The 13,905-nt window shown below is 40.1% G+C and overlaps 1 protein-coding gene across 5 annotated transcripts in view; it reads left to right on the forward strand.

Moving 5' to 3' along the window:
- The window catches only part of ARSG (arylsulfatase G), a 124,707-nt gene that overhangs the window by 70,055 nt on the left and 40,747 nt on the right, over positions 1-13,905 (forward strand). For all 5 annotated transcript variants that reach the window (XR_004254684.1, XM_032209542.1, XM_032209545.1 and 2 more), the window contains one exon: positions 8,411-8,607. Coding sequence is in view for 4 of the 5 variants with exons in the window: in XM_032209542.1 (XP_032065433.1) it covers positions 8,411-8,607 (197 nt within the window). In the remaining variant the exon portion in view is untranslated. The remainder of the gene's footprint in view (positions 1-8,410; positions 8,608-13,905) is intronic.

A 13,905-nucleotide genomic window follows, 5' to 3' on the forward strand; every position in this document is an offset into this window, starting at 1 on the left:
AATTGTTTGTTTTGTTAAAAATAGTGTAAAAAAAAAGGCCTCTTCTGGTTCGAGAGAGTAATATGGCTCGTATTGTATTAATGGCATTGATCATTCCTACCTACTAAAAAAAATACTGACGTACTTTGGCATTAAACTTGCCTTGTTAATAATAAGCAGAATTCAAGTTTCAGTCTTATCAGAGGTGGTAACGGAGAGTTAGTGTAGAAGGCTATTTTATTCTAACTTCAGTAGAACTGAAGTTCCAGTGGTTTGTTTAGTACAGAACTTTGATTTGATTCCAAAAAATGTGCTTCAGAGTATATGGAAATGCAAATCAGCGTATATCTGCAACTTTAAAGCAGCTAAATATTTCCTCAAGATTACTGTCAGGAGTTTCATGGAGGTGTGCTATATTTATGCTGACGTCCTGCTTGGTTATATGCAAACATCTGCACAGCCCATTAAAAAAATATCAGTCAACAGAACTCTGCTAGAATTGGATTATGTATCCAAGACATTTTCACATAACAGCTTCAAAAACCTGGAAAGCTGCCAAAGAACGTTTAAAAGTTTCTGGCTGATTTTGCCATTATTATTTTAGTTTTGTATTTCGGCACAATTTGTACTTATACACATTTGTACTCAAGGCACTGCACACTTTACTGGGGCTAATGAAAAAGATTTCCTTTTTAATGAATCTCAGGGGTTATCTTTAATTGGGTATTAGGACTGGATCGAACCAGTTAATCTCTTATGCAAGCAGTTGAAACTAATCCAGGAAAAAATTCATTTGAGTGAACAAGTTGATACCTTAAAACAACTTTATACGCTTACATTTATTTTCATTTTTCTTGATCCTTTTTGTTCTTAGCTTTGAACAAATTGTGAGTTTTTTAGGTCTATGTAGGAGGTTTCTTTTATTATTACTATCATCTTGGAATGTTCCTGGTAGTAGAGGAGAAGTGCAATCACCATTACAGTCAATATTTATATTTGTATTTGTATTTATTTAGCTTGTATGCCGCCCTACTCTCGGAAGACTCAGGGCGGCTAACAATAAAAAGGGAAGAGGGATACAAAAATAAAAACAACAATTAAAATTCAGCAACAGTCATAGCATAGGATGGGGCCGGATAATTCAACAGTCCCAGGCCTGCCGGAACAGCCAGGTCTTGGTTGCTTTGCGGAAGGCTGGAAGGGTAGTAAGGGTCCGGATCTCAATGGGGAGATCGTTCCATAGGGCCGGAGCAGCTACAGAGAAGGCCCTCCCCCGGGGGGTCGCCAGCCGACATTGGCCTGCAGATGGAATCCGGAGGAGGCCTAATCTGTGGGATCTAATAGGTCTTTGGGAGGTGACTGGCAGGAGGCGGTCTCTCAGGTAACCAGGTCCGATACCAATATTGTTCTATGTCTGACCTGAAGTTTTTTTTTCTTTTTTTCCTCTCTTAGGAAAAAAAGATATCGACGAGAAAGAGATTGCAAGAGAGTAAACTATTTGCTCTTCTGCACTTTGAAAGCAGTGTGATTGTGCCAGCAGCAGGAAAGGGTCAGGCAAACAAAATTGCCTACAGATATCACTTGCTTTTTTTTTCTCATCTTCCTTCACAGAAGAGAGAGATTGGAAAGGAAGGGATCTCAAGAGAGTGGACAGCCTAGGCTGTCCACAGCTCCTAGTCCTGGGCTGTTGGTACAGTTGCATTCTGTTCAGTGTGTACAAGACAGCAAGCAGACACTTGAACATTCCAAAGGACAGGGAAGTGGTTAGAAGGCAAACAAAATATGAAGTGTGAAACTGTGTAGTCTTGTCTCTTTCTAGCTGGAAAGCACACATGATTTCTCACTTAGCGACCACTTCACTTAGTGGCAGAGTTGCTGATCCAAATTAAGGTTATTAAGCAAAGATGACCTCTGAGCAGATCTTTATCCAGGCTTGCACAACTGCTGATGTAGAAAAGATGTGGAGACTCTAGAAAGAGTGCAGAGAAGAGCAACAAAGATGATTAGGAGACTGGAGACTAAAACATATGAAGAACGGTTGCAGGAACTGGGTATGTCTAGTTTAATAGAAAGAAGGACTAGGGGAGACATGATAGCAGTGTTCTAATATCTCAGGGGTTGCCACAAAGAAGAGGGAATCAAACTATTCTCCAAGGCACCCGAGGGTAGAACAAGAAGCAATGGGTGGAAACTAATCGAGAGAAGCAACTTAGAACTGAGGAGAAATTTCCTGACAGAACAATTAATCAGTGGAACAGCTTGCCTCCAGAAGTTGTGAATGCCCCAACACTGCAAAGTCTTTAAGAAGATGTTGGATAGCCATTTGTCTGAAACAGTATAGGGTTTCCTGCCTAGGCAGGAGGTTGAACTAGAAGACCTCCAATAGGACTGGAATTAAGAAAATGGTATCGGCTAAATCTTTCTGTTCCATATCTTTATATACATAGCCATTTTTTCAGGGAGAATGATGAAATAGATAGCAATACAAGAGGAGAGATCGGAATGCAAGGATTATTTCTCAATAGTAGTCTTTGACATAGCAGTCGTCAGCATAACAGTGACATTCTTGCACTGTTGAGCTTCCAGTACAGTAAATATTAACGCAATTAACAATTCCCCACTCTTACTTTTAATTGGAAAGATTGGTTAGTCCACATCAAAGAATACATGGATAAATTTGACATCAGAAATTCCAGTATCTAAAAGCAATGGAAAATATTTTCAGTCTGTAGGTAAACACACATACACATTCTGTCTTTTTTTCTCCACAATGCTGGAGGCAGATGAACCTTTTTTCTACAAACTTTTATGCACCATAATAAAGCTAATATTTAAGATGCCTCAACATTCTTTGCTGATAAGTCAGAGAGGAATTTTTTTATCTTTCATTTTTACTAGATTCTCTTTTTTCCTGGAAAATATATGAAGGTTGATGTAACAGTTTTAATTTTAATGCAAGTGATTTATTATAGTATTGAAAGAAACTGCTTTCCGTATCAAGTCAGCTGTAAATAATTAGTGCAGGATAGAAAATGATGTCATTTGCTAAATAATAGCAAGGAGAAGTAAACAGTTCCATGTGAAAGTCTAGGGAGAAGCCATTTCCTGAGAGAGAAATATAATCTGAAATGAGGGAGTTTAGATCTGGATTTGTACATCTTGTTGATCCATTCTTTGTTTTGATTGATTGAATATGTGCCATCAAGTCAATTTTGACTCTGAGTAGCAACCACATAGATTTACTCCATGGTGTCCGTAACCTGGGTCTTCTAATGGTGCACCCATCAACACTAAAACTAAAGTCCATCCACTTTGCTATTGGTCATCCTTTTCTTCTCTTTCCTTCTATCTTTTTTATTGTCAGACCGTTTTTTAGGGAGATTTTCCCATTCTTTGTTTATCCTGAGTTTATTGATTAATCAATTAATGGAATTACACGAGAAGTGAGCAAAACTCTAGCAGCTCTGAGTTTTAATTGGCATTAAGGATTCAGAGAGTAGGTGAGCAAATGGGAGTTTGACACTGTATGGGAAAAGTAGCTCACAAAATCACACCTGGACAAAAATCAAGGGTCTTTCTTAATTAACTCTGGGGGAAAAAAAACTGGTACACTTAGATTTAATTCAGGTTTAGTAACTCAGAAATTGCTAAGTTTCCAGAACAGTAATTCTTTTAGTCAGAAAGTCACACTGGTAGCGTTGTCTGTGGGAGGAATAAAAAAAGAGACAGGATGGTGGAATTGGAATTGCAATTGTATTGTATTGGCCTTGCTCTCTGTATAAAAGGAGCTTCCTGCCATCTTGCCTTTTTTGACCCTCATCCCATTTTTCACAAATGGCACTGCACACTGAAGTGGAAAAAATAAAATAACTGTGACATTTAAGATCACACTGTAAACCTATCCTATAAGTAAACAGTACATGTAGTTCTCAACTTAACAACAGTTCATTTAGTGACTGTTCAAAGACACAACAGCCTTAAAAAAGTGACTTAGGATCATTTTTCACACTTATGAGCATTACATCAACCCCATGGCCATGTGATCAAAATTCAGATGCTTGACAACTGGTTCATATTTATGACAGTTGCACTGTAACATTCTGCAAACTTCTGACAAGCAAAATAAGTGGAGAAATCAGATTCACTTAATAGCTGTGTTACTAATTTAACAACTGCAGTGATTCATTTAACAACTGTGGCAAGAAAAAATGTAAAATGGGGCAAAATTCTCTTCACTTGCTCAATTAGCAACAAAAATTTGGGGCTCAATTGTGGTCATAAGCCAAAAAGTAAGCAAGTTGCACTTCCAAAACAAGAAACCCTTGTAATAAAATAGTTTATTTCTCTTAATCCTTTGTCAGCTCATGTATTCTGATGAGTAACTTTAAATTGCCAGTGTGTGTGGAAAATGACTAAGTCTTGAGGTTGACGTTGGTTGAAAGATCAGTGGTTATATAAATGTAAGAAAGAAAGAAAGAAAGAAAGAAAGAAAGAAAGAAAGAAAGAAAGAAAGAAAGAGCGAGCCACTGCTCTGAATTGCAGCAGGCAGTGACTGTAATCTGTGCTCAGAGTAATTGAAAGGTAAAGGTTCTCCTCGCACATACTGTGTGCTAGTCGTTCCTGACTCTAGGGGGTGGTGCTTATCTCTGTTTCAAAGCCAAAGCGCCAGCGCTGTCCGAATACATCTCCGTGGTCATGTGGTTGGCATGACTAAATGCCGAGGGCACACTGAACACTGTTACCTTCCCACTAGGAATTTGAACCGCTGAACTGCCGACCTTTCTGATCGACAAGCAGAGCCTCTTAGCCACTGAGCGTCCAAAATAAAAATTAAATAGATTGCATTAATAAACCCCCTTAATCTGCGTTGTTTCTGATGAAAAATAAGGTATGTAGATGTGGGTGCTCTAAACTCAAAGCCAAAGCGCCAGCGCTGTCCGAATACATCTCCGTGGTCATGTGGTTGGCATGACTAAACGCCGAAGGCACACTGTTACCTTCCCACTAGGAATTTGAACCGCTGAACTGCCAACCTTTCTGATCAACAAGCACAGCCTCTTAGCCACTGAGCATCTAAAATAAAAATTAAATAGATTGCATTAATAAACCCCCTTAATCTGTGTTGTTTCTGATGAAAAATAAGGTATGTAGATGTGGGTGCTCTAAACTCATCAGTGTCTCAAGAACTGCAGCGTTCTTAATGTAGTTGAGTTTTGAATTGGTGAAGATATTTAAAGAATATTATAAACTCTGCTTGAAATAGAATTTTATTCCGTAATTATTCCCTGAAAAGATTTCTCAGCTTTGTTCCTAGCCCACTTATGCTTCCCACACTTCATATCCTTCCCCAAATTTAACCATACTAAGACTTCCTTTTCTTCTGCCTCTAAGAAGAAAAGGAAGGAAGGAAAGAAAGAAGGATTTATACTTTTGTAATTCTTAAAGGACTTGGAGGTTAAGGAAGTTGTTAACTTCCAAGAAGGTCAAGAAAATCTTGTTCAGAATGTCTGTCTGTCTGTCTGTCTTTTTCTTTCTTTCTTTCTTTCTTTCTTTCTTTCTTTCTTTCTTTCTTTCTTTCCTTCCTTCCTTCCTTCCTTCCTTCCTTCCTTTCTCTTTTCCACCCAATGTCTTAATCAAAAATATAACATTCCCTGTGTGTCTTACAGAATGATGTTATCTGGGGAGCAGTTGATAATGTTAATATTTTAGTGCAAGTTAATTAATATTTCCTGACCTGGCAATTAAATATAAACCTTTACAAGGTAAACAATTTTTCTAATACATTTCAGTGCCCAAAAACATTATATGTGAGCATTAAGAATGGACCACATGGTTCACCTATTTCCCCTAGTAGCAAAACCCAGGAATAATCAATATAGAGGAACAGTCAAAACTCAATGATGCATCCTTCTTATTCAATTTTTGTTCCACAAAGTTTCAACATTATGAGACCTTGGGGGATTTCTGCAAGTTGGAGTAATAGTACTACTTCTGTATGATAGACATCTTGCAGGGAAGAATAAAATTTCTTATAAATTCCTGCTTCCTCTATCTGCCTAGAGGCTGCTAACATCAGGCACCATTTTGCTGATGCAACTGCTAGATAAGGCCCATTGACCTCTATTGTAAAATATTTATGTATCTATTTATAAAAATGGAAAGTTTTAGACAGTTTAGATTATCAAAGCCTGCATGAGCTCCCGTGTAATTTCAGCCATTTTTATTCTAAATTTATATGCATTGTTTTACATCTGCAGCATTGTGCAAAACTGCCTTGATGCCCAGACTGCCAGAAAAACTTCCTGATCTATATACTTTATGTAGAAAAGACATAGTACTGTCTAGATAGGGGTGTCAAACTTGTGGTGTAACATTGGTATCATGTGACATATCACAACTTTTTTCTCCTTCGTTAAGGAGAGTGGGAGTGGTCAGCGTGTGACGCATCCGACCTGTAGGCCGTGGGTTTCACACCCCTGGTCTAGATGAAAGGGGATAAAAAACAGAGCAAGAGCCTGTGACTGGTTCTTACTGGTTTTTTAAAATGTGTTTGCTTTAATTGTATACTGTAGAAGGGCTGCCATTAGGAAGTGTTCCAAACTTTTTCCTAGAGTTCAACTCTTGTGATAGAGAAATCAGTGAGGTGAATTCCAGATGTTATATGTGATGTGGGATTATAAAAATGCCAGTATTTATTTATAAAATTTATAGGCTGCCCATCTTACCTCAAGGTGGTATGGTTCGAAAATAAAAAAAGGAGGGAGGGAATGAATAGGTTGGTAACTACTTGATAGAAAGAGGAGGAAGTCATAATTCTATATTATTTTTATTTTTTTTAATGTTTCCTTTGATTCTTCATACTATTTAAAATTCTAATAAAAAATAAAAAGAAATGAAAGTGTGGGTCAAAGCTCTCTGGACCAAAGTATGGATCAATCATTTTGGTTAACTAAATTGGGGAAGAAAAGTGACATTGTACAACTCTTGCTTCAGCCCCTGTAAAAGAGACCAAACAGGAATGGCGCTGAGCAAGACCGTTCCTGTGTGTTGTTTTAGGGAAGTGAAAAGTTCAAGCAAAGACAAATTTCAGTGCAAGAGAGGAAAATTATTCCTGTCAGCTTTTTTTTTTAATCAGTTGCTCAACTGGGTGGAGGCTTATGTTGCAAAGTGGTTCTCAAAGCTGTGAGATGACAACAGAGGACAAATAGTGCAAATAAAAGAATCCCAGAAAATGCTGAAAACAAAATCTGTTTTTCCACTCATCCCAGGAAAAAGTAGCAGCAGTTCCAGCCTTTGATTTCCGAGTATTTGTTAGGTCAAGTGTGATGTCATAGACATCCTTTGATCCAGTTTTTATAGCCAAAATAGATTTTTGTAACAGCCAGTTGGGAAATTATCAAGTATGGAAGGAAAAGGAAAATTATTAAATACGGAGAGAATAAAGGCATAAACTGTATTTAATTTTAATTAAAAAGAATATTAATCCAATTTTGTTTTTGCCTATCTCTTCTCAATTCCAAGCCATGGTTCCACATGACAAAATGTAGCTTTGATTCCCAAAATTTTGCATGTATCTGCTTTAATACATTCTAATTAAATGTGAATTAACAATAATTTGTTCCTGGGGAAAATATGAGAATTTTTTAAATCTCCAGTTTACTTTTATAAATCTATAATATATTTTATAAATAGGCTTTTATAGATCTATAATATATTTATTTGTATTATTGTAACGGTTGTCATTTTTAAAAAAAATTAAGTTGCTTGGAGTCACTTCTTATCAATAAATGCATGCTAGAAAAGCTGATCTGAACAGGTTTAGGAAATGAGATAAATGAAAGTTTGATAGGAAAGAAGATTTGCTTAAGAAGTCAAGGAAAAGAAAATACAAAAGTAGAGGCAGTCTTTGACTTAAGATCACAATTGAATCCAAAATGTATGTTGCTAAGCAAGACAGTTGTCAAGTGAATTTGCACCTGATTTTGGGACCTTTCTTTGCCACATTTGTTAAGCAAATTACCAAAGTTGCTAAGTGAATCTGATTTCCCCCATTGTCTTTGCTTGCTGGAAGCCAACAGGGAAGATTATAAATGGTGATCACATGGGACGCTGCAACTGTCAATAAATACAGCTTGGTTGGCAAATGCCTGCATTTTGGTCACATGACCATGAGGATGCTACAATGCTCTTAAGTGTGGAAACTGGTCATAGGTCACTTTTTTTCAATGCCTTTGTAACTTTGAACAATCATTAAATGAATGATTGTAGATCAAGGACTACCTGTACAATGTTGGAATTTTATTCAGTTGCTGTGTGAGACTACTATTAATAATGGGAAGTGTAATAGGTGTAGGTATAATAAATCTGAGCAAGGATGTTGCCCTTCCACATAATTCACTGTTGCAAACCTTTATTTTGTTTCATTTTCCAGTCAGAAGGGTCTCCCTTTCTTCCTATATCTTGCTCTGGCTCATATGCATGTGCCTTTGGTTTTGTCTGAGGCACCTTGGAATCCATTTTGCCAAGATCCCTATGGAACATACTTGAAGGAAATGGATGCTTTGGTGGGACAGATAAAGGATGCGGTTGACAGCACAGCAAAGGAAGATACTCTCCTCTGGTTTACAGGTGAAGTAAAAAAAAAAACACCTCACTGCAGTACAGGCAGCACTGAGATGTCATTTTGGTAGGGACATTTGAAAGTCTATCCCAAGAACTTGCTGGATACAATAGCATGAATCACTCTGGTAAATTATATAATGAAGCATTTTAAATGTCTTGTGTGGTGGCTAGGGATTAGATCCAGTGGAGAAAACTAAAACCTCCCTGATGGATAATTGTTAAGTCACTGCTTGAATACACCAGGGACATATGCCACCATCCAAACCAGTGGTGGGTTTCAAATTTTTTTAGAACCTCTTATGTAGGTGTGGCCTGCTTTGTGGGAGTGGCCTGTTGGCCATGTGACCGGGTGGGAGTGGCTTGCCAGCCATGTGATCAGGTGAGAGTGCCTTGCCGGCCATGTGACAGAGTGGGAATGGCTTGGCAGTCATGTGCTGAACTACCTGTTCTTTGTTTTGTGTACACAAACATAAAATACAATCGGTGCAACTGTTAACTCTTTATAGTGTATATAATCTCTGAAAATGTAAAAGAGAGAAAACATAGGACTCCCCAGTATGTCCCAACCGCATTTCAGCTTCTGCAACTTCCCTCCACCCTCAAAATCCAGGCCCAATAAGTTATATTCCAATCCTAAACAACAGAAACAACCCCCCCCCCAACACACACACACACACACTGTTTCCATTTCTTTGAAGGATTTTTCAGCACCTGTCCCTGCATAAGAGGCTCAAAGAAAGATAATCAATTTCTTATTGGATTTGGAAGTACTTAGAAGTAGCAAAAATTTCCAGTGTCTCAAAAGCCCATCATAAAGGCGAGAGTCCATCCTTCTGCTTCTCAGTGCAGAAATCCCTAATATGTTCCAATAGATTTCAAACGCATCACTTGGAAGCGGAAATAGCCAATGTGGACCCTCAAGAGAAGCCATTGCTATATAAGGCTTCTTTAGTGCTGTGAGCTATACAATTTAAAGTTTCTGCACACTGCTATCAAGCAATTTAAGCAGGGATACACCTCTGAGTAAACAGGTATTTTGCTTATGGCATTTGTACTTTACTGAAACAAGCAAGCACTCGCCCTCTAAATAAGTTAGACAATCATAATATTAAAACTTGATAAGTGTTCTTAACAAGAAATTCACAATGGTAGCATCACACATACATTCCAAAAATACTTATGATATTTGCTTTGCAGTTCTTGTCTTCTTAACTGATGGGAGACTGAAACCCAATAAATATATCCGCAATAAAAAAGAATAGTATGTCGGAGTACTGAAAAACCCAGCCAAATGGGAAAATGCAAAGAAAAAAAATAGAACTTCCTGCTAAGAAGTAACAATTCATATATAGTATGCACAATTCTTTTAGTTAAATTATTGCTGAACAATTTATAATAGTTGCATCACAATATTATTCTAAGATATTTGCCACTACTACCCTGCATCCTAGATGTTCACGATTGTCTCCCCCCCACCCCCAAGATTTAAGGGCATGTGAAACAGTTTTGATGAAAGTTGCATGATATGAAACTTCTCTCCTTTGAAATAATGTTTGGTTTTAATTCTCCAATGAATCAAAAGGAATGTTTCATACTTCCTTGTTACACAGCATTTGTTTTAGATTTCCACAGCCCTCCCCAAAACCAACCAAAGAAGATAAAATCACAGAAATCTAACACTGTTGTACACGGCTTTGCACTAAATTATCTGTATAGTAAGGCAAAAATAGTTTAAGATTATAATTAGCCCACCTGTTTCCCCCATTAACATGCAAATACATTTTTCTTGTTCAGAGAATGCATGAGAGATTTCCCAGTCCTTGCAAAAAATCACATTACATCCACATAAGGGGAGCAGCAACTCTTCTATGAATGGGAGCGGGGAAGTTGGCCTCTCTCTGCCATTTAAAGGCTGCAGCAAGGAGAATCCCAACTTTTTTCCTCTCCCTCTATTCACAGAGGAGCTGCGGCTCCCTTTATGCTCCCCCTGGCCCCCTCCCTCCCAGGGGTCGAAGCACCTGAAAGGGACAGGCAGGCTGCCACAGCTTCACTGAGAAGACATTTCTGAGAAGAGAAACTTCTCGGGTGCGGCTACACCCGAGCTGGTGGAGTGCCTGTGCAATCGGAGCAACCGTGTGGCTCACCTGCACTGGCTGTCTCCCTGACGACGGGCAGGTGGTTGCAGGCGCTCCACCAGCTCGGATGCAGCCGGACCAGAGAAGTTTCTCTTCTCAGAAATGTCTTCTCAGTGGAGCTGTGGCAGCCTGCCTGTCCCTTTCAGGTGCTTCAACCCCTGGGAGGAAGGGGGCCAAGGGGGGCCATAAAGGGAGCCGCATTTCCCCCTCCTCATTCCTCTGTGAATGCAGGGGGGTTGAGTTTGGCTTGAATTGAATTGAATTTATTGCATTTATATGCCGCCCTTTTCCCCGAAAGGGACTCTCTCTGCCATTTAAAGGCTGCAGCAGGGAGGATCCCAACTTTTTTCTTCTCCCTTCATTCAGAGTGGAACTGCTCCAACCTCCCCCCCCCGCCCCATGTTCGGCTCCTCGCGACTGCAATAGATGTCCAGAAGCAGCTTTGGGGGCTAATGGGGCTTAGTTTCCAGCCCGACAGCCCTGCCGCTTCTGGACGTCTATTGCAGTCGCGAGGGGCCGAGGAGAGCGTGAAGGTTCTCGGCACTCTGGGAAGCTGTGAAAGCGGCTGAGAGAGGTGCGCAGCTTGGTTTAGACTCCCTGGACATTGCAGCAGCAGCCCCAAGTGCGCTGATCTCGGTGTTTTTCGCATCGGGGTGTGCTGCAAGAGGGAGGGAATTAAGACCTTTTCCAGCCAACGCAAAGGACTTCCCCGGACTTGCTTTGCTGAGCACGGGGCGACGTGCCCGCACCTCCACCACCAACAATCCGGAAAAGGTCTTCACTCACTCTCTCTTGCAGCATGCCCCAATGCGAAAAACGGCAAGGTCGGCGTGCTTGGCGGTGCTGCTGCGATGTCCAGGGTGGCTAAACCATGGCCCGCGCCTCTCCCTGCCGCTTTCGCAGCTTCCTGGAACGCCAAGAACCTTCACGCTCTTCTCTGTACTATCCTTGACTCCTCGCGACTGCACTAGACATCCAGAAGTGGCGGGGACTGTCGGGCTGGAAACCCAAGCCCCATTATCCCTCAAAGCCACTTCTGGACGTTAATTGGAGTCACAAGGAGAGTGCGGAGAAGAGCGCAAAATCCAGCGGAGGCAGGAAGGTTCTCGGCGCTCCCGAGAACCTTTCCTGCCTCCGCCAGTTGCCAGTTGCCTAGCTGGCATGGCCCCGCACGCGTCTCCTCCTCTTCACTCCCCAAAGCCTCTTCTCCTCCTTACTGGAGCTCAGCGGGAGCCGGGCACAAGAGATGGGAGGAAAACCACACCTTGGTAAACTTCACCGGGAAGGAAGGCAAGGAACCAGTGGGGGGACGCCCTGGAATGCCTCCGTGCTTTGCTGGCGGCCACACCTCCTAGGGAAGTTCGGGAGGTCCTAGGAGGCCAGCCACACCGCACAAGCTACTGCCCACGAGCAGCGACGGAACAGACAGGGGAAGTGAGCGAGGGGGCGGGGCAGGCGCTCCGTGACAAACTTCTTCTAACCGGTTTGGTAGATTTCTGGAACCTCTTCTACTGAAGGGGTTAGAACCCGTGGAAACCCACCCCTGATCCAAACCTGAAAAAAATGCCACATGTATACAATCTCTGTAACTCTATTTTACAAGGAAAATCTATTCCTCATTCTTGGTTTAAATCTGGTACCTATCCCCAACCAGATATCTCAAATACTGGAATATCGCTATCATGTCTCCCCTAATTCTTCTTTTCTTTAGACTAGCCAGTGTGGGTGATGAACAGACTGCCCAATTTACTTAAAATTTTAAAGGGGTTTTTACGTATCAGTAGCCCATTTTGAAGTTTGTTCACCACAGGCCCTGTTTCCTTGAACAAATTCTAGCCAAAAACACAAACCTTGTCACCTTTGACTAATAATTAAGGACTTCATTACATAAGAACAAAATAGCCAGTTCCGAAGTCTGCTGTTAATGAGTTGTTTTCTCCCAAGTGAGGGAAGTAAAATGTGATTCATTAAACTCTAAGGCAAACTCTTTCTTATTTTTGTTTTGTCTCCTAATCCTTAAGAATTATTCAAGTGGCAAATAGCTTTCCTCCTCACTCAGAGAAAAAGTCTTTCTGCAAGTTTGTTTTAAGAAAAAAAAACAATGTTAATCTTTTAAAGTTTGTAATTGTTCTGCTTCACAGCTCTGTTTAGATACCTCTTGAAGGCAAGGGACGCATTTGCTATTCAGTATGGTTTGGCAGCCAGTTTTTTTTTTAAAAAAATAGAAATTTTATGAAATAAGTTTTTATTAAACAAATTCACTGTTGTGCATCATCCAGACACAGTCGTGTGAGATGGTCAGCCATATAAATATAACAAATATTTTTTAACAAAATAAAATCAATATAAATATTAGAAAAGAAAGAGCAAAAATAAGAATAATGAGTAAGTAGAATAGATGTAAATGTAAATAGAAGAGGAAAAAGAAAATCTTGACAAATTGCAATATTTGTCAGCTATAAGTGCTGAGGAAAATAATGAACACAAGAAAGGGCGCCCAACTGCACACAACAGTATAAGAACTTCCACATTAGCCCTATGTGACTCTGCAGGAGAATATGCCAACTTTGGTGTAGATGAAAAATGTGCAAAACAGGAAAAGATGGGAAATGGGTTGAACTAGTCATCATCGGGAATAAGCCCACACTTGCCAGGGAGACTGTGAACTCCTGAGTCATTCCAGATCCTATCCCAGTTCAGGACTTGAAGATCGTATTTTCTCAGCCTTAATAGTCCCTTGTAAAGCATAGGTTAAAATTTCAAGAAGGTTAGAGGTAGCCTTTCCTCCAGCCAATAGATTTATTAGGTCAACTTGATCTTATCACCAAGTTTTGCACAATTGCTGTGCTTGTGTGTTGATGTCTGTTCAGTGAAAGCTACCGGTTTTGTATCTGCAGTCTGTAGGAAGTTAAAACACATCCCTCTCCTAGAAAATGAAATATTTTAGGAAATATTAAAAGTGCAGAATATTTCCCCTAAAACTGAGGTAGAAACTCATCCCCCTTCATCTTTGTCAATGGGCCATTAAGGCCTGAGCCAGTCTATTCTACATAACAAAGATCTACCTCCTTCAGGCAGAGCCATAATAGGAATCCCAAAGCCCTTTCATTACATCATCACCCAACAGCTCAACTGAGCCTGGGATACAGACAGCCTACAAAATTAGCTA

Source organism: Thamnophis elegans, chromosome 2, assembly GCF_009769535.1.
Source record: "Thamnophis elegans isolate rThaEle1 chromosome 2, rThaEle1.pri, whole genome shotgun sequence".
NCBI lineage: Eukaryota > Metazoa > Chordata > Lepidosauria > Squamata > Colubridae > Thamnophis > Thamnophis elegans.